The sequence below is a fragment of the Acinonyx jubatus genome, chromosome B4 (assembly GCF_027475565.1).
Source record: "Acinonyx jubatus isolate Ajub_Pintada_27869175 chromosome B4, VMU_Ajub_asm_v1.0, whole genome shotgun sequence".
Classification (NCBI taxonomy): Eukaryota; Metazoa; Chordata; class Mammalia; order Carnivora; family Felidae; genus Acinonyx; species Acinonyx jubatus.
The window spans coordinates 37242659-37265694 of NC_069387.1; the positions used below are offsets into that span (position 1 = coordinate 37242659).

Here is a 23036-nt window from a genome sequence, read left to right on the forward strand (position 1 = left end):
CCACCCAGTCACCCCAAGAGATACACTTCTAACTATAAAAAATAATTCATGAGGGTGAAAATTATCTCCTAGGGAATATAGTCCATAATATTTTAAGACTTTGTAGGGTGACTGATGGTAACCACACTCACAATAGCAAGCACTGCATAATGTATATAATTGTCAAATCACTATGTAGTACACCTGGAACTAATAGTATATGCCAACTATACTTTGGCTTAAAAAAATCTAGCCTCGTCTAACTCTAAAAAAAAAAAATGATGGTGGAGAGTGCCAGGGAATGTTCTGAGGTCACTTTGTATCCTTAGCTGGGTGTTCTGTGTCTTTGCCAATAACTTACCTCTGAAGGCAGTTTGTATCCTCAGCTGGGTGGTCTGTGTCTTTGCCAATAATTTACCTCACTCCCCTCCCCTGGTCATTTTTTTAGCTTATTTATTTTAAGTAATCTCTACATCCAACATGGGGCCTGAACCCACAATCAAGAGTCACACACTCTTCCAATGAGCCAGCCAGATGCTCATCCCCTGGTCATTTTTTTTAACCTAAAGATTATAGACTTCAACAAACCAATTCATTAACAAGGGATAACTACATTGAGGTCTAATGATGAGACACAGGGGGAGAAAACTTCCAGGAGCACTATTCAGGAAGATTAAACCAGTCTTCTACAGTGAGGAACAGAGGAAGTGGAGATATTCCCTTCCAAGATACTTGGGAAATATCTGTAATTTCTCTCATTTATTTCGTCTTGTGGTTCACATAGATGTTGACGTGAATGGATCCAGATTCAGAAATTTCATGAGGAGAAAAATGGAAGTGTGAGATTTGGCTCCTTCACTGCACTGGTTCTCCTCTGAATTATAGCAAGTTTTCCTTTCATTCAGTCAAAAAAATATTTATTGAGCACCTACTATGTGTCAGACACCGAGGTAGGCTCTGGGCCTAGGATGGTGAACCAAATGAAGGCCCCACCCTCATGGGGTTCACATTGTAACGTGGAAGGCAGACAAGGAACAATGACATTTATAATGTCAGGTTGTGGTAAATGCTGAACAAAACTAGAGCAGGATGAGAGGAGAGAGAGTGATGGGGGTAGGGTGGTGGGTGGATGACACTGTGCCGAGATGAAAACAAGGTGAAGGCTGTGCACATACCTGGAGGAAGGGTGTCTCAGACAGAGAACTCAGAATATTGCAGGTAAGATAAGGTAGGCTGAGACAGTGCTTGTCCCCACATACACCCCAGACAGGGTAGATTTACACCTGTCCATCCTTTCTGTCCAGCCTGGCTCCTCTGGTGACCAGTCACTTGCACCAGGAAGACTGACTGAGGTATGGAGCATTGTCTCCTGCCATGGAGAGAATAGAGCTACCTTGTCTACCCCAGGATGAACCCTTTTCCTTGCCCTGCTTGGCGCAGTGCTCTTCCCATTTGGGTTGACTAGCCGCCAAACCCCAAGCCCAACAGACCTGAGGAAGTTGGGATTCCCTCTACTGAAAGAGAACCCAGAACACTGCTGTGTGGGTTCTAAGAACAGCCAGAGGGTGATGGGTCTTTGTATTTCTGGCAATGAGGAAGGCTGAGAGGGGCTCCTAAGTTAACGCTTTCTTGACTTTTACCCTCAGAGGCTCTCAGGTCTCTAGAGAACTTTCTGCCTTCAGATAAAACCAGATCACACCTTATACTTGCCATTGGGTGTCAGACAACCCTTAGCAAGTCTAGATTTGTGCTGACCAATATAGCAGTCACCAGCTACATACAGTTATTGAGCACTTGAGGTGTGGTTAGGCTGAAGAGAGCTTTGCTGTAAGTGTAAAATATACACCAGATTTTGAAAACAATATAACAATGTGAAATATCTCAACTATTTTTACATGGATTACATTATTTTATATTCATAATATTTCAGATCTATTGTATTAAATAAAATATAGTACATTATAAAAATCAACTTCACTGGTTTATTTTTACTTTTTTTAATATGGCAACTAACAAATTTAAAGTTACATATACCGGTCTATTATATTTTTATTGGATGGCACTGGCCCAAATAGATTCACAGCTGGTTCCTTGAACCTGATCTAATCTATGCCAGCAACTCTCCACTGACTCAGGAAGTTCTTTATATCTAATCTAAATCCCTGTACCTATATTCAGAATCCCTGCCTTCCTGTCCAAGCCTTAGTAGAGATGGAGATGAACTGGTTCCCACCTTCCTTGTGATACACTTTCATGCCTCTGAATATCTTTATACCTCTTCTTGTAACCTTTTTTTCTTCAAGGCTGACTAGTACCAATCCTTATCTCTGATGGTAGGGATGGGGAGGAGAGCTCATTTGGTACAGTGAAATCACCCAGACATTGCTCTGCCACATAAGGAAATTCCCAGAATATTCTTCATAGAATGGGTTATTCAGAGCTGAACAAACAGCTCCCTTGAGCCCGTGGAAGGTTAAAGGCAGCCAGTTCTATTTCAGTCTTTATCCTCTGGCCCTGTCAGATCTGCTGAGGACAGGAATGAAGCTGTTTTCCAGAATTCTCCTGTCCAGCAAAGGTCCCAGGAGGTCATACCAGTTTTGAAATGTATCACCCTACCTCCACCCCAAAAACTACCAGGCTAAGACATTAGTTGAATGCATTGGGCAGCAGGACTCCAGTGGACACAGGAGGAAACATGTTGTTATTACCCCATCTACGCAGGTGATGAGACACCAGAACAGCCTGTCGAGTTCCCCACCTGAATTTTTCAGCCGCAGAATCCAACTAATGCCCTAGGGGATCATTCAAAACCCTATTCTACTCATCCCCTCTTTCCTTTGCACCCATAGGATTTATTTGCCAACTCTTCTCACCGCGGGGGTCTTTGCCAAAATCTGGATCCTGCAAATAACCTCAGAGAATCTGACCAAGCTGCCCAAAGCCACCAAATATTCTGGACCTCTGAGCTTCAGAGACTCCTGTTTTGCCTTTCCTCTGGCTTCAATATTTCTCTTCCTCCCTCTTGTGTTTATCTGCTTCCTTTCTTGCTTCCATTTCCCTCCATTTCCCCCTTCCTCCTTGCCTAAGCTTTGGGCCTGCCCTTGGCACCCCTAGACATGACCTCCATTTCCTAGTGACATTCATGCTAACGAAGTCAGCGACTATTCTCTAAGAACCATATATGATACCTAGTGTCAGTGTTCAGTGGACATCCAGTGGGAGTGATGGTGGGCCGAGGGGAGCCACCCAGCAAAACCTTTGCCTCTGAACAATGGCAAGATGCAATAGCATTAGCTTACAAGCATGGAGGCATTTGTGAGGTTCTGTCCTGGGACCTACAGAGTGTGTGTTGGCTTGAGACTACCATGAGATGGGGAACTGTATGAGTGGCCACAGAAAACCACTAAATATGATAAATAGGAAGAAGCAATTATTTACATTGTAAATAAATACATATATGTGGTTCAGCAGATGGTACAAATAGGAGAGGGCTTGGAGGTGGAAGAGAAGCAAGAAGACAAAGGGCTTGGAGTAAGCAAGTCAGTGATGAGTAGAAATGACAGGGCAGAGGGCCCTGAGGAAGGTGGGAAGTGAATCTGGGGAAACCTGGAGAGAGGATGTCTGATGTGTCACATTGGGGAGCAGCAATGGGGCTTTTTGAGGGATGGCAATTAGACAGGACAACACTGGCAGAGAGCCAGATGAAGAATGAAGACTGAAGACCATGGTTGGCAAAACCCCTGCATCTCCTTCAGGGGTTCCCAGCCCCTCCAGCACTCACTGACCCCCAACCATCCCTCAGGCCCTGGTAACTCAGGGACCTGAACTGGCCTTGGCCATCCAGCTCATGAGACTATACCTGGCTTACGGATAGGGTGGTTGAGGAAGGGGAGGTGTTGACTTGGAAGCGGCTCTGAGGCCTCCGTGCTGGGTGAGATTAATCAGTTTCCATGAGGCTGGTGGCATTCAGCAGGTCTTAAGGTGTCCCATGGGGTTGGTGATATGTCGAGGGAGGGATGCTCACCCTGCTTCCCGTCAAAAGTTGTGGTAGGACAGTAGATCTCTAAGGCAGGTCTGGGTTACAGGAATCCCCCACTCCACCCCAACAGAGGCTTTCGAGGATGCCATATTTATTAGTGAATGTGGGGTTGGGGGATGAGGGATGTTCATGGTTGCCAGCAGGTTGAGCTGGGGCTTGCCTTGGAAGAGACCCCAGGACCAGGAGGGTGTATGGATGCTATCATTGTCCCTCAGATCTCCACGGCCCACCGCATCAGGAATTTCCAGGGTGTTGCTTCTGCAGTTTAGGGTGGCCAGTGGACAAGAAGGCCTCTGATAATGCTGTGGTCTCCCTGCCAGCAGGAAAAAGACTGCTATCCAGAGAACAGAGCAAACAGCTGGTGGGAAGGGTGGAAGTCCTTCTGACATGAGGCTAGCAACCTCTTGAGTGGTCTTGGTCGGCCAAGGCAGGAGTCTGTGTAAGTGCACCTTACCATTCTGTTTTCCTGCACCTTCCAGGCCAGGGGGTAGGCAGCCTTCTCTGAAGAACGCCAATGGCCTACTTCCTCCCACCCCCCAAACCTTCATACCAACCTTCTAAGTTTCCCCAGGGCCTTTCATTGTGGAGGTGACAAAATCCATGCATCATGGGCAGAAGTAGAATAACGGAAGAGAGGCTGGATGAGAAAACAAGCCCCCGAGTCCTAGCAACCAGCCTCCTTTCTACTGCCAGGAGGGGCAGGGACTCCTTGGCTTTGTGGCCCCGAGCAAGTCACTTGCCCATGGGCCTCGGTTGGCCACCTAAACACTGAGGGGATTCGACTTGTGTCCTCATGGCCTGCCCAGCTCTGACATGTTAGGATCCTAGGTGAGGGTACCTCCTGCTTTCCACCATTATTCCTAACCCAGAGTGGGGAGAATGGGCACATTCCCAGAGCTCTGGCAAGCCCCTGGAGTACTGAGAGAATTCTCCTTCACCCTTTGGCTCTGGTCGCCCCCACCCATCCCCCATACATATCAGGGGGAGAAGTGTTAAGGAGAAGAACTATTAATAGACCTTTAGATTTGGAACTAGAAGAAAATTTGGAAACTCACTATATCACACCCTATTTATTGTAATCATTTTAATTTTATTTTTAATATTTATTTACTTTTGAGAGAGAGAGAGAGAGAGAGAGAGAGTGTACAAGTGGGGGAGGGGCAGAGATAGAGGGAGACACAGAATCAGAAGCAGGCTCCAGTCTCTGAGCTGTCAGCACAGAACCCAACACGGGGCTCGAACTCACAGGAGCTGTGAGATCATGACCTGAGCAGAAGTCGGACGCTTAACCGACTGAGCCACCCAGGCTCCCTGAGCAATTACCATTTTTAAAGTATACAATCCAGTGGCATTTTGTTCATTTGTGATGTTGCGCAACCACCACTTCTATTTAGTTCTCAAATATTTTCACCACCCTGAAAGAAAACCCTGTACCCACTGAGCAGTCAGTCCCCATTTCCCCCACCCCCAGCACTTGGCAATTTACCTTCTGTCTTTATGGATTTGTCGATTCTAGATATTTCATGTAAATAGAATCATACCATATACAGCTTTTTGTTTCTGGCTCCTTTCCCTCAGTGTGATATTGTCGAGGTTCATCTACACTGTAGCAGGTATGAGTACTTCATTCCTTTTTATGACTGTATAATAGCCCATCCATTGTTTTCATCCCATGAGTAATGATTGGTTGATAACTTCGTTTATGGAGGGCCTCCAATGTTCAGACACTTCGCGGGTACTTCACTTATTTTATTTATTCCCCTTAGTTGTACCCTCGTAACTCCCACTGTGCCGAGGAAGAAACTGAAAGCCTGAGGTCATATAGCTGGTCAGTGGTTAAACCAGGGCAAGAACCCTGGTGGGGTTTTGATTCCCAGGTACCTAGGGGGCTCAAGAAAAGTGGGTGAGAGGGCAGTGGCCAGAAGGCTAGGAGAATCCCAGCCAAGGAAGACGACCAACTTGGGGTGTCACAGGGGCAAGAGGAGGTGAGGTAGGCCCCCACCATACAACTTCTCCCCTTCCAGCCACCTCCCTGCTGCCCCTTCTACTGGGTTTCCCATACCCAATCTCCACCCCAGCTGGGGTCAGCACATTTCTGACCAACCCGATTTGCCTGTCTCTACTCTAGGCCTTTTGTCTCTGGCCCCCCATGACAAAAGCTGAGGCATTTGGGGTCAACCACAACATAGGCCCAAGGCCCTGACATTATGCTCTGGGGTGACTACTATTTTGCCTTGAATCTCCACTTTGTTGTACTCTTGTTCCTCCACAGAGACATGGTCAGCCTTCCTCAGACCTGACTTTTCCATCTTCCAACACCAGCCTTGGCCTGACCTCTGCTCCCCCAGACCCTGCATGGGAACTGCAACCCAGCAGAGTTGCTTCTGGTCTCTGTCCAACATTAAAATGGTCTAGGGAGGTGTGGAATTGAGGTTATTTTGTCTAAGAAGCTTCCTGTACCCTGACCAATCCCAGTTTTGTTCCAAATGGATTATGGGAGTAAAGGTAATTTCTTATTCACATTTCTTACAGTGCCTTTCCCCCCACCCCAACACACACACACACACACACACACACACACACACACACCTTCTTCCTCCCCACTCCTCATTCTGTCCCTAAAAACTGTATCCTCCTCTGCTCTCTCTGCTCTACCTGATTCAATCCTCCCACCTGCTATGAGAGCATCCTCCAAGGAAGACAGATAATCATTTAGAGTTTAAGTAGAGTCTCTAGGAGCTTGGGGGACAGAGGTGGCCTGCAGCTGGAGGGATGGTGCAGAGGTTCTGTTCTGCAGAAGCTTCTTGTTGAAGGTGCATTGGTTGAGAACGCTGTAGCCCACAGTGGTCCCTGCCCAGCTGGAGGCTTTTCTAGCTCTGTCCAGATCTTCTCTTGGTCTTCCTCACTAAGGTTTTACCAGGTTGTGCCTTGGAGAGTTGATAGAGGGGCAAGGCAACCCGGTTCTCTATCAGGGTTTGGTAATTCCTCAGGAGGTCCTGGCTCAGGGGTGCACTAGGCAGGAAGGCCAGTTTTAGCGCCTTCTCCTGGTAATGAGGCAGAGGGTTTGGGCAGGGCCAGCCCCTGGCGAAATCATTGGGAAGTGGGTTGGGCATGAGCTGGAGGCCTCCAGGCTCAAACCTTCCACCAGCTGAGATGTGCCGGTACCTGTTGGGGGAAAGGGGTGTGGAGAGAACAAAGAGGTCAAAAGAGGGATGCAGCCATGGTGGAAGGAGTAAGAAGGAAAAGTTTGATGCTTTTTTCATAGCTTACTCAAAGTTTATTTTCACAATGCTACAAAGGTAAGCCCCCAAATTTATAATTCTTCATGTTCCTCTTGAAAAAAAATTTTTTTGAAAAGCCTTAGTATTAAATATCAAATCATGCTTAAAAATTCTATGGACTTGGGAAGCCTGGCTGGCTCAGCCAGTAGAGCATCCGACTTTTGATCTCAGGGTTGTGAGTTCGAGCCTTACACTGGATGTAGAGAATACTTTTAAAAATTCTGTAGGCTTTTTAAAAAATCTGAATCATTTCAACTTATGACAATGATAAAATGCTAACCAATCATGATCCCAAACTGAAATCATTCAAAATAAGAAAGAATCATCATTGGGATCCTGTTAGATTTTTGATGGTGGCAAAGGGTGACCAACTGTTGTCATTGATGTGAGTGCCACAAGAAAATAATGCATTTGTATTCTGAAAGTATATTTGTCGTGCGCATCCTGAGACTGAGGTTTAAAGCCATGTTTTGCCAATATGTTTCTATTAAGCTAACACAAGCTAACGAATGATCAGGTTGTAGGGAATCACTTCTGTCTCTCCTCCTGATTGGATATTGGCCTATCCAGATAGCATGCACCCTGTGTGTGTGTTTGGTGTTAAGATGGTGAAATTATGTTGTTTAGATGGTCAGTCTCCTATCCTTTTTACATATTGTATCTCATTATCCAGATTCTGTCTTTCAGTCCCACTTCCTCTGCTAACACAGTGCCAGCAGGAAGAAGAGAGAATGAAACACAAGAGCCCCTTCTCATCTGGTGAACTTGATGATGTCTCAGAGCCCTTCCTGCTCTGACCTGCTGCCATATGACACCTGATCTGATGGCTCCCTCTTCTACAGGGCTGTAGTGTTAGGTTCAACCGAGAGAAATGGACCTTTTAAAAAACATAGTTGAATAGTGGCAAATTTCCTGTTTCAACATGCTTTGCACCTCGTCCAGTAGATGTCCTGTTTACTGTCTTTGGTTTACATCAGACATTCTCAGGCCCGGCTGCACATTAGAATCACTCCTAGGAGCCTTTTGCAAATTCCGGTGCTCAAGCTGCACACCCCCCAGGCCAAGTAAATTAGAATCTCATGGGTGGGTCTCACACATTTTTTTAAAAGACCCAGGTGATTGTATGTACCATCAACCAGAGTTGATGTATGTATAAATGGGTTTATGTATATGTACAAATGTTCTATTTATGTATAAATGTTTTATTTCTCAACATCATGGGTTTATGTATAAATGTTCTATTTCTCAGCAATATCATGAGTTTATGTATAAATGTTCTATTTCTCACCAATATCATGGACTTCTTGAAGCTTAGACCTGTCTGAAGTCCTTTCTGGGTCTCTCATGTTCAAAATGTGCTTGGTCGCTGATCTAGAGACATTTTTAACTATATTTTAATGCCTTAGAGAACTGCTCGAAAGGAATTACAGGACTGGATGGGCCTTTCTTACCACCATCCTGTCTGGTTCCCACCTGGTGAATTTGTACACATTCTTCAAGGTCCACGTAGCTCAGGTACCACGTCCTCCGTGAACAGCAAAACCTTGCCTGGGACTCTTTCATTCCTGGCTCCAGGGACTGGGCCTCCAGCAGCAAACAGAGGGAAACAAGGATCCTTCTCTCATGGGGACAGTGTACTAATGACACGATTTACTGAGCCCCCTTCTCTACACCAGGCACTGTGCCTTTTTGTCTTCTAACAACCCTGCAAGGTACCAGGTACATCTCCAATCCAGACTTGAGGAAGTCAGGCTTAAAGAAAGTCAAGTTTCTTTGTTGTATAGTAAGTTTGGGATTGAGCTGGGGAGACTGCAACCTAAGATGTGTTTGGCTCTTGAACCCACAAGGCTTCCACCATCACACACAGGTTTCCTGTTTGCCGAGCATTGTGCTAAGCTCTTTATATGGATAATTGTATTTCTCTTATGCTGTCTTTATAGAACATTATATCACATCAGGAGTAGCTGTGAACTTGTTTGATTCCCCAGGTAGACAGGAGGGGAAGTGGAGCACAGAGGTTAAGAACACAGTTCTGAAACTGAGCTCTCTAGGTTCCAATCCCAGCTCTGCCACTTACTGGCCATATGAACTTGGGCGAAATAAGTGACCTTTCCGTTTCAGATGCCCCCTCTGTAAAATGGAGTTGATAGTAATAGTTTCTATCTGGGGTAGTGGGAGGGTATAAGTAATATAACTCAAGTGATTAGAACATCTGGCACTATTATTTCACTGAAGTTTATTTTTATTTTTTGAGGAGTGATCTAAGTCTTATCACCTTTGTATCCCTAGTGTTAGCACATACTAGCAACCAATAATCTGTACTGCGAGGGCTGCAGAGAGAAGCCAAGGTCCTGAATAATCTTCTCTCAAAATCACCAACTGTTGGCATTAAAAAAAAAAATCAAAAATCTCCACAGCCTCCCCTCCAACCCTTTAGTGCTTCTGTTAATGCCCTTGGGATTGGAATTTGAGATATTCTGTCCTTATTCCCCACCCCATTTCCTGACTCTTATCCCCTTGACTAGACTGGAGATTTGTGTGTGCTCCCACAGTGGCAGGGAGGGAGGGCTGTTGGGTACTCCAGTAACTCCTTCCACACTGCTGTCTCTTCTCAGACCAGTCAATCCTCTACCCCCTTCTTTCTACCTTTCTGAGGGCTTCCTACCCTTCCAGCCTTTACCTGGTTTCCCCACAAAGCCTTCCTGGGGGAATGCTCCAGCCCACAGCACCCCCTCCTTCTTCTGAATTTCTGTAGTAACATGTTTTTTTGTATAGTGCTCTCATATATTCATTACCCATTTTCTCTTCACCGAGGTTGGAAGACATGGTGTTTACTGTCCCCATTTTATCAAGGATGGAATTGAGTCTGGAAAAACGAAACAATTTGCCTAGTCTGGACTTTAACCTAAACCTCTGACTCCAGATCTCAGGACTTTCCACTAGTAATTGATGTTCTTACCACACTCTCTATCCGTGTCACATTTTGGGCACGTAGCACGCGTGGGCTTGAATGGTCAGCTGCCTTTCCATGCATGTAGGTAGGTCTCTGCCTTTCATAAGCTCCCTGTAGGAAGGGACTGGATGACATCTCTCTGTACTGCCAGGGCCTAGCAGGTGTTAAGCACCTAGTTGTATCCCCTGCATTCTAGTTAAACGGTTAAGCCTCTCCCCTGGCTGTCCCCTCTCTTGCTCCCACACCTTCCTTCCAGCTACACTCAGAACAGAGTTTAGTTGTAGATGCCCAAAGGCGTGAAGGTCAGAGTACCAAGGTAGGCGTCATCAGAAAACAGGAATCAGAGAGAGGTAAGAGCTCCTCTTACTTCTTGAACTTCTTCGAGGGCAGGATGTTGCCCTTGGCGTCGAGGGGAGGTGCCCTTGCTTCACTCCTCAACTTGAGTTTCTCCAGCTCCCTCAGTTCCTGCACCGTCCTGACGGTCACCTGGTTCTTCCTGTTGTCGTCCGCGAAGATGGGAGTACAGCAGATGAAGGTCAGAAAGCTGTTGGGACCCATCCAGGAGGGAGGAGGGATGGGAGGCTCCGCTGGGGGGCGGCCGTGGGCCCCGGAGTCCGTCAGCCAGCGCCACACGTTGCTGTCGTAGGGCCTGTCGGGCCTGGTGGGAAAGGTGGCTGGCAAACGGCCCACATCGAGCCACGTGTGAAAGCCCCACGTGTGCGGCGCCGCGTCCTTCCAAGGGCGGATCAGTCGGCGGCGCACCTCGGATTTCGTTTCGGTGCAAGGCGGCGGCTTCAGGGCCAGCCGGTGGTAGGCCTGCCGGGTGAAGCCGGGCCACTCCCCGGGCTCACTGGGGAGGAGGAACTCACGCCGGGCCAGCGGTTGGTGGGTCAGGAGGGGCTCTCGGGCGTGGGCCATCTAGGGAGAGACAAAAGGGTGCCGGTGCCGGGGGGACCGCTCGGCCTCTCTTTCCAGGAGCAGCCGCAGAGACAACAAGCTGCCGGCCTCCTCGGACCCCGGACTCTCATCAGGACACGCTGGCCTGGCCGGAACCCTTCTCTCCGCGCCTGCCCTGCCGTCAGAAGTTATGTCCGCTCTGTAGGATTCCTCAGCTTTCGCTCTCTCTCCGTCTGTTGGGTTTTGATTTTCCTCCTCTCCACTCTTTACTCCACATCCTCCGCGCTCTGGCTCTCCCGCGCCCCTGCCTGGAGCTGGTGCTCCTAAGCCTGAGGATACTGAGGGGTGGGGGTGGGGATGGGGTGGGGGGTGGAGTGAGGGGTAGTGCCCATTACCGGGCAACGCGCATAGAAGGAAAAGCTTTCTCGGGAGAATGCAGCCCAGGTGCTCTTCTCCCCCGGACTTGACCTGTTACTGTCATTGGTGCATTTCCCTCACTTCTCATCCAAATGCAAGCAAGTATGGAAAACATCTAGAAGGCTGCCTCCTTCCCTTTTCTGTGTCCCACCTCCCGTGAAATAAACAGTAGCAAATATGTATTGACACTGTGCTAAATACATCTACAACTCAGTTAACCCTATAACCCTGTGAGCAAGCGTTGTTACTGTCCTATCTCAAAGATGCAAAAAGCAAGACACAATGAGGGCAAATAGCTCACCCAAATGGCAGAGCTGGGACTTGAGCCATCTGTCTGCACTGCTTATCATATATGCTCTTCTAAAGTGCTTCTCCCTCCTTTCCACCCTAGGACTTTATTGATCCTAAAAGCTCACCTGCCTCTTGGGCCCACTCCTCTGTCATTTCCACAGCATCACCCTAGTAGGTGGGGCTGGGAGGTGTAATAACCAGGCACCTCCTTTCCTCTGTTCTGAGCTCTGTGTTCACAGTAGTACAGGATTAAGAGAGGAAGTAAGTGGAGAGCTCTGGGCCAATCTACTGACCAGAGGAAAGTATGGCCCATCCCAGGGGGAGGCCTTAGTCCAGCAGGGTGCAAACAGATAGGCTGTGGAGAAGGGGCCCCACCTCCTACCTGCAAGAAAGGTTCTTGGACATGGACTGGATTATTCCGCCCTCTGGGTTGTCTCTGTGGGCTACTGGCCATTCCTCTTCTGGGCCTGACTGCCAGGAGGAGCAGCTTGGTAAGGAAGACTTTCCTGGCAGCATTGTTTGCTGTTGGGGTTGCTATGGTGATGTTTCTTGGATGGTGTCCAGGAGGAGGCCCTTACCTCTCCCTGGGAGCACTCATCAGTCCCCTGGGCCTTGTCTGCCTTTCAGGCGAGACAGGCATGGGATAGGACTCCTAAGTTTTGATTGCAAAAGATGGTAACCAGAGGGGCTTCTGGGAAGGGCTTGCCTAGAAGGGCAGGAAGAGAAAAGCAGAGCCGGCTGATTTCCAGGCCCTGGATTAGGGTGGAGGTGGCCATGAGGCATCTAAAACTGTGCTCATCCTTCCCTAATCCTGCAGGAGGGGAGGGTCCTGCCCCTCTGCAGGCCTTTCCCTTACAGGGATCTTTAAAAGGCCTAAGTTAACCATCAGTTTCAGGGGTTCTAAAGAGAAAGCTGGCAGTTTCTGTGCTAAAAATGTGTGCCTGTGCAGTGTGGGAAGCAGTCCAGGCCAAAGCCCTTAGCACTCTCCTTCACCTGCTTCTTCTCAGCTTCAGGCCTTACCTCTTCTTTGTCACCACCATGTCCAATATTTCTCACGTTCTTCTCCAACCCCTCCTTACGCCTCAGGGACCAGACACTGATGCACCAGAGACCACACTTCCACCCTGGATTTTATTGAGTTATGGTAGTGTTCTTGAGCTGGCTCACATGCATGTGGTCAGCTGGGGCCTAGGGTGGCTCTTTGCAAAGCTGAGGTGTGAGTGAGCTAAGGAAGCTAGGCAGGGCAGGACAGGGCCCTTTTAGTCTTCTCAAGCCTTGGGCCAAGTTCTTGGCAATGCTAGTCTCTCTGGCGTGATTAGGGATATTATCAGAGAAACATCTCTTGGGAGCACATCTGGACACCCATTCTTTGCTTCAGATGCATCCATTCCCCCACCCCCAATTCAACTCTTGACCCATTACGAGACCTTTTAACCTTTTACCAGGATTTCTTTGTGCAGGAAAGCTGACTTGGAAATGTGGGAAGGTGGGAGGGAGGGGCAATAAGAGGGACCCTAGGAAGCAGATCTGCTTGTCTGGGTGCCTACAGTAAAGAGCCCTTGAGGCAAGTACCCCAGGCCTGGAAGAAACCATGCACTGCAGGTCCTCCCTTCTCTGGGAATTAAAAGCAAGGAACAGAAGCAAACTGAAACCCCTTGTCACTTTACCCACCTTCTGGCAGTCTCTAGATAATGATCTAAGGAAATAAGCTTATATTTATAATTAGAGGTTAATTTGGAGAATATACACTATTTACAAGGAGCAGGGAAGGTGGGGGACTGCTGGGCACAGTTTGGGGGGGGGGGTTCCTAATCTCTTTCACCCTTTCTTTTGCTGTTCTCACCCTTCAGCTCCTAGCAGGGAGAGTGAGGAGTCAGATTTTCTTGGGGAGCATCAGGTGGCCCAGGGACCAGTCACCAGGCCCTCGCGGCTTGCAGAGGGCCCAGTGGCGGCCACGGCGGGACATCTGCCTTGGCATAAGCAGGCAAAGTGGAGCTAGAGGAGCGGACAGTCCCTGCCTGCTGTCCTCACTCAGAGGGCTTGGATGGCCCAGGTGCATGAGCTCCTGGAAGTGCGGAGGGCTTGGGCGCAAGGGTAAGGTCAGGCCTCTACCGCAGCTCGGGAATGAACTGAGCCCAGTTGATGCTGTCAGGGCCCAGAGGGTCCTCCTCCAGGCCAGGGAAGCTGATGTCCAGGAGGACCTTGCTGAGGCTGTCATTCATTGTGTCCAGAACCAGGCCTTCCGTCAGAGAACGGTTGGCTGAAAGGCTGGCAACCTGTGACCCGGGGGAGACCGGCTTGGGGACTTCCATATCTGAAGGGGAAGGGCTGCTGAAGGGGTCAGAGGTGAGGTCAAAGGGCTCTGAATTGAGGAGCTCTCGGGGTGAGTCAAAGAGTGGGATACTTTTCAGCGGGGTGGTGCTAAAATCCGTTAGCCCCAGGGAATCAGGCAGGGGGCCAAAGGCAGCCTGGGGGGCTTGTACCGGACTGAAATCCAGGCCCCCTACTTTGGCTGGGGGTGTGAGCCTCCAGGATTCAGGGGTCACGGGGAGGGCAGACTTGCTCGGGGTGGAGGAGATGGGCGGTGTCTCCTTAATGGGTGTCTTAAAGGGTCCTCCCTCTTCCTGGCAGGAGCCAAGCCGGGAGGTGGGCTCGGAGGACACTGCGGGCAAAGTGAGCTCTGTGGCTCGCTGGGAAGCCCCGGGGCCCTCGGAGAAGAGTAGCTCAGGCTCATCCAGACAGGGAGGCAGGAGGTGCTGTTTTCTGCGAGACCGACTCATCTCCCGTCCCTCCCTGCGTTTGATCACGAGCATTTCCGAGACACATCGGGCTGGGGACTTGAGCCCACTGTAGGACTTCTTGGGCCTCGGGGTGGGAGAGTGGGACGAACCCTCCCAGGAGTGCGACAGTTCCTCTTTGACAGATGGGCATGGTGAAGGCCACTCCTCCAAGGGTGGGCTCTCTACTTTGATGGGTCTCCCCAAGAGTGGCATTTCCTCCCCGGGCTGGATTCCTTCCTCCTTGATGGACTGAACTGGAAGCAGAGGAGACAGCCTTTCTCCAAGCAGGAATTTGTCCTCTTGCACAGGCCCTGCGGTGGGCAGAGGGGCCACCCCATCATCAGCTAGCAGCACCTGCAAGCGAAGCAGGGATACGGTGAGACAGAGCTCTCCAGGCCTTGAGATTCAACCCGGTCACCAGGCGGGACACAAGATCCTGGCTAAAGCAAGCCACATGCTGGTGCTGTTCCTCTTTTTTGTCTTTTTAAAGTTTTACAGACTTAAATAGGAGAATATAGGATGAAGGCGGTGGTTCAATTCCGGGGAGTAAAAGTGCATTTAATATGGTGCTGGTATAATTAGTACCCATCGGAGAGAAAATAAAATTGGATGCCTGTTTCATACCATGTACAAAGACTTAAACAGAAGAAGTAAAACCATACAAATCCTGAAAGAGAATCTAGGAGACTACATGTACAATCTGAGGGTGGGTGCGACCTTCTTAAGCAAGACTGGAAACCCAGAAGCTGTAAAAGAGAAGAGAGACATATTTGACTACATAAAAACTTAAAATCTTACTGTGGCAAGAGATTGCATAAACAAAGAAACAAACAACAGAAGTAAAAGAAGTATCTTCAGCATAAAAGCCTGAAGTTAGTATTTTAATAACAAAGAATTTTCACATATTATCAAAACCCCATAGAAAGATGGGCCAAGCCCATAAATAAGTATCTGATAGAGAACAATTCCAAGTGACCCAACATAATAAGAAGGTATTCACACTTACCGATAAGCAACAAAAGATAAAATGAAACAAGGAGATATCATTTATATATAGCAGATGGGCAAATATTTAAAAGACTATACCGACTGCTGGCAAAGATATAGGTCTTGTCATATATTGCTGGTAGAAATGTAAAATACTGTATATGATTTTGGAAACCAATATCTAGCAATATTTAATAAAATTGGTAACACGTTTCCACTCAGGAATTTTGTGCCTGGTTTTCTATCCCATGGAAATACAAGCACTTGTAAGAAAGATACTTGCAAAGATATTTACTGCAGTGTTGTTCATAGGGCAAAAAAAAAACTAGAAGCAAAATGTACCCAATAAAAGTGGAATGGCTGGAAAATTTTTGGCATAGCCACACAGTGGAATGCTGGGTGGCCATTAAAAAACAATGAATTAGAGCCAATGCCAAGTGAATTGGAAGAATTTCCATGTGGCAGAAAAGTGCAACGAGGTCCCGTTTTTAATGTTCTGCGTGTTGTATGTGCCTATATAAAATGGCTATGGCAAGATGTATGTATGGTACACTAAGAGCACGGATGAATTATAAAAGCAAGCATACTAAATTGCCAACGGGCGGGATGTCAGCAGGGGGGATGTGGGTGAAGAAAAAAAGACTGCATTAAAACAAGAACAGTATATGTGCTACAGTCATATGGATACATTTAGGTAAAATGACTTATGGTAGTATGTATAATTTTATGTATATTTAAAAAGTATTTTTTAAATAAAAAAAAATAGGGGCACCTGCGTGGCTCAGTTGGTGGAGTCTGACTCTTGATTTCAGGTCAGGTCACGATCTCACGGTTTGTGAGATCAAGCCCTGAGTCAGGCTCCACGCTGACAGCACAGAGCCTGCTTGGGATCCTCAGTCTCCCTCTCTCTCTGTTCCTCCCACACTCGCACATGCATTCTCTCTCTCTCTCTCTCTCAAAATAAAGTTAAAAAAAATAAAAAAACAAAAACAAAACTAAAGCAAAGCCAAGTCTCTCTGAACTCCAGAGCCCATGCTGTTGCCATCTCAGTGGAGGAGGCAGGGAGGGCCTTTTCTTCTGCTCTATTAAAGGAGAGCTCTTGCTCACAAATCCTTCTCTATGTCCACACTTGATAGCCCATCAAGATATGGCTCCTCACCTTCTCCTCAAGCTAGACCACTGATGCTCAGCCAGGGGCCATATCTGCACTCTTCCGCTCCCTATGGGATATTTGGCAATGTCCAGACACATTTTAGTGGGGAGAGACATGGGGTGCTGCTAAAGATCCCTCAGCACACAGGACCATACCTGTCCACCCCCAACAAAGAACGATCCATCCCTAAATGTCAATAGTACCAAGGATGAAAACCTGACCCAATCACTCTGCTGTTACTAGGTATAAACTGGCATCTCCTGCCTCCATGGCACTGCCAATTAGAATGCTTTTGCTACACCTGTTTATCCAAATGTACGTCTTTCTAAAACCTACTTCCTGTGTGAACTCTTCCTTACCCATCCCAGCCCATCTATCATCATCCCCCTGGTCTGAATTCTTATAAACTCATTAGGTATTCATGGGTCTTCTGACACCACTCATATTGTAATCCAAGTTCTTTTTTAGCTCTTCTAATGCTTTTGAATTTTCCTTTGTATTTATGCCTTGTCTACCCATATAGATTTATAAACTTCTCAAGGAACACTTAGCAGAGTGCTTTGCAAACTAGAGGTCCAACACTTTTAATTGACTGCGGTCTCTCCTTGGAGAAAAACCGAAGCCACTCACCTTGGGGGCAATACGGACCCGCTTGCTATGGCGGGCAAGCTCTGAGCTCATGAGTGAAGCTGCCAGGGGCAATGGCACCTTTACTGAGGGCTGCAACACCAGCGACTGGTTCACCGGGAACTGGATAGGTACCAGGTATGAGCTGACCCGTGGCAGCAGTGGTTTCATCTTCCGCCCTAAGAGGAAACAGGGGAGATCAGGAGCAGGGGTCCAGGGATAAACCCCTTCTCAATCCCAGGAGCTTTGCTCTCCTTCTCTGGGCTCAGACTCAAAACACGCCCCCAGAGCAAGGACTAGCCTGATGCCCACTCTCCCATACTAACGTGCGCCCAGTGGGAGTTCAGTTTTGATGGTCACGTTCCGGCGGAGCTCAGGATTGGGTCGTTTCTGCTGCTGCTTGTGGCAGATGGGGAGAGAAAGAAACCTGGGTTAATAAGGCAGGGGGAGAAGGCAGGAGAACCCACCAGCTGCTCTGGGACTGTGCACCGAGCTAACCGATGGCCCAGAAAGAAAAGGCCGTCTGGGGCAGATGCAGGTGAGCACTGTCTCCAAAGCCTGGTTAGTGGGAAGAGGTGGACGGCACACAGATCTATGATGGCAGGACAGTCCTTCCACCTCATCTGGGTGTCCTCACCACCCCCGGGGGATGCTAACGCGTGTTGTTCTAGGAGCGACAAAGAAAAACTAGGTAGAAAAGGAAGAGAGAAAACTGCCACCTGCCAGGCCCATGCCATGCACTTGTGGTTGCCATCTCGCACGAAGCCCGTGGCATGTCCTGCTGCCACACCCCGCTCTGCTCAGTGAAACTTCATCATGCCCAGAGCGTGGGGTGTGGGGAGGGGAGGGAAGTGGGCAGAAGCTGGTGGGGGAATGAGGTGGCAGTATAAATTTCCTTACTCCTAGAAGCTCAGGGGTGCTCTGCCTTCAGGGCTGGAAGTCACACAGCCCCAGGCTCCCTTCCCCTGTCCACTAAAGTCATGCTGAGCAGTGAAAGGAAAACAAGGCCAAGCCCCGAGCCAGGAGGAAAAGAATCTTACTGATTCCAAGTGCTCAGGCGATTGTGGAGACCCTGGGTCCAGTGGCTGGTGGCGGTCAGGCATTGTGGGAAAGAAATGAAATGAAGTTACCACCAGCGTGGCCAATCTGACCAGGTCGGGAAAAACAGCTATTTCTGTTTGATGCTGAGGGCCACCCGGGACAACTTCCCCTCCCAGGAGAACAGTTACAGCTGATAGCGGCCTTATGGGCACCCTGAAATCCCCAAACAATCATTTCTGAAAAGAGGTTCTGATGGCTCAATTTCTGGTCTCCAGGCTAAAGAAGGGCTCTTTTAAAATGGTTTTCCAGACTTTCTCTGTAAGAATCACCCAAGATGCCTGTTAAAAATATGTATTCCTGGCCCCGTTCCAGACCCACTGGGTCAGAAGCCCCCAGGGAGGGACCTGGGAAGCTGTATTTTTTTAACAGGCGGCAGGCAATTCTTATCTGCAAGGCAGTTAGGGAAACACTGCCCAGAGTAGTCCTCTGTTTGGATCAAAGCGGTCTCCTCCACAGCCTGGTCTGGCACAGAAGTGTGTCATTTGGTATCTGTCAACTGTACTGAATTCAGCTAGTTTTATACAGCTCATCTCTGGGCTGGCTGGCTTTTAACTCGGCCCTGGCCGGGTAAGATCATCACAAGGAGGACTTGTTTCCTTTTGAGATGGATATTATGATGACCAACTCTGGCCCTATTGAGATGAAGCCAGGACACTCACCTTAAATACCTGGTCCAATGTCAAATAGCGATTGGCACTGGGGTGGATAGTCCAAAAGGAGACTTTGCCATTGGCAGATGTCTCCCGAACAAACATGTCATGGAGAGAAAGGTTGTGGCGGATGGAATTCTGGAAGGAGAGAAAGGCAACTAGTTACCAGCTACTTCAGCTTCTGAATTATCACCTTTGATGTTTCCTGAGGCTGAAAGCAGCCTCAGGCCTCCCCCACTGTGGCCAGCAGGATCCTCATGATCTCGCCTATTGGCGACTCTCTCCCCTGCTGCTCCACACTGCAGAGCTGGCAAGCTGGGCCATCAAGCCATCAGTCCATAAAGCCATCAGCTGGTGATAAAGGAAAGAACTGGATGGCTGTCAGCAGCAAGGAAAGGGTATGGAGGCTATGAAGCAATCAGTAGCAAGATAGGTAAGTAAAGCAACTAAGAAACTAGGAAATTTCTTTGAGGTAAGACAGTGCAGTTAAGAATTCTACTGTGGAGGAAACAAAACAAAAAACCCTTGCTTGGGGTTGCCCACCTGTCAGAAAATCAACACTGTAGCTCTGACAGTGTGGAGTGAGCTACAGCAACTCCAAAGGACCTCAGTGTTCCCACAAGTACAATGAAGAGAAAGTCCCTGCCTTCTGGAGATGACATGTGACATTATAGGAGGTGAATCTCAGGTCACGAGGCCCAAAGACAGCATTTTTTCATTGCTACTTAGTCACTCCAGCTGCCTTTCAATGTAGCGCAAAAGTAGGCTTAGTGTTACACTGGAGAGACTCCATTTAGGTAGGGACCAATGAAGTGCTTTGCAGAGCTGTTGTTGACCATTTTTTGCCTGGATTCAGCAGGATCAAGTCACAGTCTAAAAGATGCAATTGTTTATAATTCCAGCTTCCTTTGCATTTAACTGCTTCCTCAGAGTACCAGACACAGAACTGCTGCACATCTGTGTAGACAAACTGCGGGGTCAGAGTGACCTTGACTTTGGTTGCTATGGGTTGTCATGGGTTGTCATGTACCTTCCAGCCTGGCTTGGCAATGTGCTTAAAATAGGGGAAGTGGTCCTCAATCCAAGTATAGATGTCTTTCAAGGTCATGCGTTTCCTCTCGGTGCTATTGATGGCGAATTGTATCATGGCCATGTAAGAATACGGTGGCCGCTCAGACACAGAGTCCTGCCAGGAAGTTGATGCTCCCGGGGGCTCCTCAACCTGAGGGTTATGAGAAGCCAAAGGCAAGGAGAAAAAGGAATGACATGGAAGAGTTCATAAGACCTCCCCGGGGCCCCTTAAGAACATTCCCTGGAGAAAACTTTAACCTGCAGAATTATACTAGAAACCAACTCATCTGAGACCACTATTCCATAGAATCAAATTTTAGGATTAGGAACGGTAGCGATGTCCCTAGACAATGTGGAGCCATTTCTCTGTCACTGTTCATTTTGTCGAATATACTGTCCAATAATAAGTGGAAGCCCAGTACCCATCTTTCAGACCTGGGGGGTCAGGAGACCAAGGTCTTCGTCTGCATTTTACTAATGTGATGTGAATAAAACTGTCTCTTTTCAGTGTTTCTATGAGAGACATATTCCCAAGAGCATGGGACAGACAAACGTCTGCAAAACACACATCTGGCTAAGTCTTAGGCAAAGAGCTGATCATTTACATTTTAAAAAATGGAGCTCTAACTTTAGAAAGTACACAAGTTTGACGCAAACAGCTGAGTTTTTACTTATGCACACATCCATGCAAATTTTCACTTTCATAAAGGTTGTTGAATGAATGATTTAAGGATGTATGCAACAATGTGGTAACTGTGAAAAACAAGCCTGGGCCAAATCAAATTTGATTGCTGGGGAAGTATTTAAAATTCACACCTCAGTCACTTTATTTGCTATTTACTGTATCTTCTAATAAATCTATCTTGTTAAAAATGCTCCATTCCTTTCATGCTGTTGGGGGTGTCTCTTTAAAGTTCAAGTGGCTTTCCACACTAAGATCTCTTCATCATTTCCTGAATACCTACTAAGTACCTGCTAAGGGCAGAGTACTAAACTTTGTGTTAATGGAATACAGAGTGAGCCAGGGGAATCTGCCCTCAAGGAAATTTCAGAGACCGGGCAAAAAAAAAAAAAAAAAAAGATTCCAGGCAGAAAGGTAGGTAGCTCAAAAGTTATGCAGAATCACAGTAAGTGAAGTGCTAATACCGGAACCTGGAAATTCTCCTCCACAGGCCACTTGATCCATTTCCCTTCTTAGAAATTTCCTGCACTGGCCCTGACTTCCCTAGTGAGTGACAGAACTGTTCACCTTTACCTGACTCTGCTCCAGGTGACGATTCTCCTTTTCCTCCGTCTCTTGCTTGATGCTGCTGGAGCCCAGTCCATCAGAACTCACCTTTCTGAGCCACTGGATGTTGGTCAAGCTGTTGTCGAGAGTGCAGCCTGCTGCCTCACCGCCAGCTAGAGGGGAAACAATGCGAGATGCCACTTAGCTGCCCGGTCCACTGCCTGGCAGGCCCACTGAAATCGGTGGTTAGGGAGCAGCTCTCTAAGACCTCTACCCTTAGGGACAGGGAACACATGCTCAATCTAATGTGGCCCTCAGATACTCTGCCCCATTATGGATTTCAGGAGAAATTCAGGAGCATTGCTCCAGCTGCATTTCAGTGAGCCTTACAATCAGTCAAGGTAACCTTACAAAAGAGTTACTGGGTATTGGCACAAAGAAAGTCACTTTTCCTCCTCATGCTTCAGTTTTCTCCTTTATTAAAATGGAGAAAGATTCTTATTTCCTTATATGGTCAATGGGAAAGATAACTAGAAAAAATAAACATCCTTTTCTAATATGAAGAAAGTAGTAGAAATGCTAAATTATACTTGGGGCACTTTCGATGGCGCCCAAAGGATCTGGGTCAAGGATTCGAGATGAAGAAAGACAAGACGTTCCCCTGGTTCAGGCTAGGTGCCCGTTAGGTATCAACGTGACGGACTGCGGTCCTTGCTACCAGAAAGGAAAGGCTGGGCTCCTCACTCCTTTGCCTTGCAGACCACGTACCACAGCTCTCCCATCTCTGCCCAGGTAGGGCTCCAAGTGGTCTAGGTAGATTCACATCCCTAGTTGCAGGCTTTGGTCCCAGGGTCTCAGTGACCACTTCTGTCCTCCTGGGATCATTGCTGGCTTGGGTTTGAGGCTGGTGTCCTGAAGGGTGTGTGGGGGCTCCCCCAAAGCTGATGAGGATGAATTTGTTGGGCCCACTGTTGCCACTCTCTTTTCCTTTGGCGGTCAATGCTGTGATGATGCTCTGGATATTGGCATTGTTAGGGATGGCCACCACTTGGGTGTTGGGCATGGTGGGGTGGTTAATAATCTTGATCCCAGCTGGAAACTTGCAAGAGTTGGAGTCTGCCGCCTCCTTGGAGGCCTGTGCTTGACCAGGCTCTTGCTGGGCAGGGGGCCTCTTAGGTTCCTCTCCTGATGTTTCACCTGGGGCATTCTGAACAGGAAGGGGCAGCCTCCGTCTTTTCAGAATCAGTGGCCGACGGGGGCTGGTTTTCATTATGAATCTGTGCTTTCACTCTCCATTGAGAATCACAAGTATAGACCCTGGAAAGTGCAAGGAACAGCAGGATGTCAGAGATTTGTTAGGCTGAGAAGGAGGTTCTGTTAGAGAAAGGCGTTTTCCTCTTTCCATGACGAGAAACATGAGCCCATGTGCCCAGGTTAATGATCTCTGGGCCTCATAAAGACCTCAGACAACGAGGAGATGAGTTGTACGACAAAACAAGGCTAAAACTGAAGCATTTCAAAAGGGGAAAGTGGGATTGGGTTGAATGTAGGTCAACATGGCCAAAAGTCTTCTGGAAGCTTA

The 23036-nt window shown here is 48.0% G+C and overlaps 2 protein-coding genes and 1 long non-coding RNA gene across 11 annotated transcripts in view; 1 reads left to right on the top strand and 2 right to left on the bottom strand.

The window, feature by feature from the left end:
* On the top strand, positions 1 to 16220 carry LOC113603677 (uncharacterized). 4 transcript variants are annotated; one of them, XR_008300054.1, is made up of 6 exons: positions 1 to 1197; positions 4339 to 4457; positions 6291 to 6523; positions 10114 to 10241; positions 10643 to 10787; positions 14946 to 16220. It is a non-coding gene; the product is annotated as an uncharacterized LOC113603677 (long non-coding RNA). The 4 variants fall into 4 exon arrangements; XR_008300052.1 differs by lacking the exon at positions 14946 to 16220 and adding an exon at positions 11228 to 11366 and having other exon boundaries at positions 5 to 1197; XR_008300055.1 differs by lacking the exon at positions 14946 to 16220 and adding an exon at positions 11228 to 11366 and having other exon boundaries at positions 6 to 1197; positions 4342 to 4457.
* Positions 6724 to 12669, bottom strand: TEX52 (testis expressed 52). The gene is made up of 3 exons (XM_015061537.3): positions 12240 to 12669; positions 10620 to 11170; positions 6724 to 7183 (listed from the first exon to the last, which is right to left on the bottom strand). The coding sequence occupies exons 1-3, from the start codon at positions 12309 to 12311 to the stop codon at positions 6889 to 6891; spliced, it is 918 nt and encodes a 305-aa protein (XP_014917023.3). The 5' UTR covers positions 12312 to 12669; the 3' UTR covers positions 6724 to 6888.
* FOXM1 (forkhead box M1) overlaps positions 12970 to 23036 on the bottom strand; it is a 12950-nt gene continuing 2883 nt past the window's right edge. For 3 of the 6 annotated variants that reach the window (XM_053225714.1, XM_027074043.2, XM_027074042.2), the window contains 8 exons: positions 22223 to 22771; positions 21482 to 21627; positions 20186 to 20377; positions 19165 to 19293; positions 18445 to 18489; positions 17731 to 17803; positions 17408 to 17583; positions 12970 to 14991 (listed from right to left, as the gene is read on the bottom strand). In XM_053225714.1, the coding sequence (XP_053081689.1) occupies positions 13966 to 14991; positions 17408 to 17583; positions 17731 to 17803; positions 18445 to 18489; positions 19165 to 19293; positions 20186 to 20377; positions 21482 to 21627; positions 22223 to 22724 (2289 nt within the window). In that variant the 5' untranslated portion in view covers positions 22725 to 22771 and the 3' untranslated portion in view covers positions 12970 to 13965. Of the gene's footprint in view, positions 14992 to 15261; positions 15384 to 17407; positions 17584 to 17730; positions 17804 to 18444; positions 18490 to 19164; positions 19294 to 20185; positions 20378 to 21481; positions 21628 to 22222; positions 22772 to 23036 lie in introns of all 6 variants that reach the window. The other 3 variants (XM_053225715.1, XM_027074045.2, XM_027074046.2) reach the window with 3 other exon arrangements.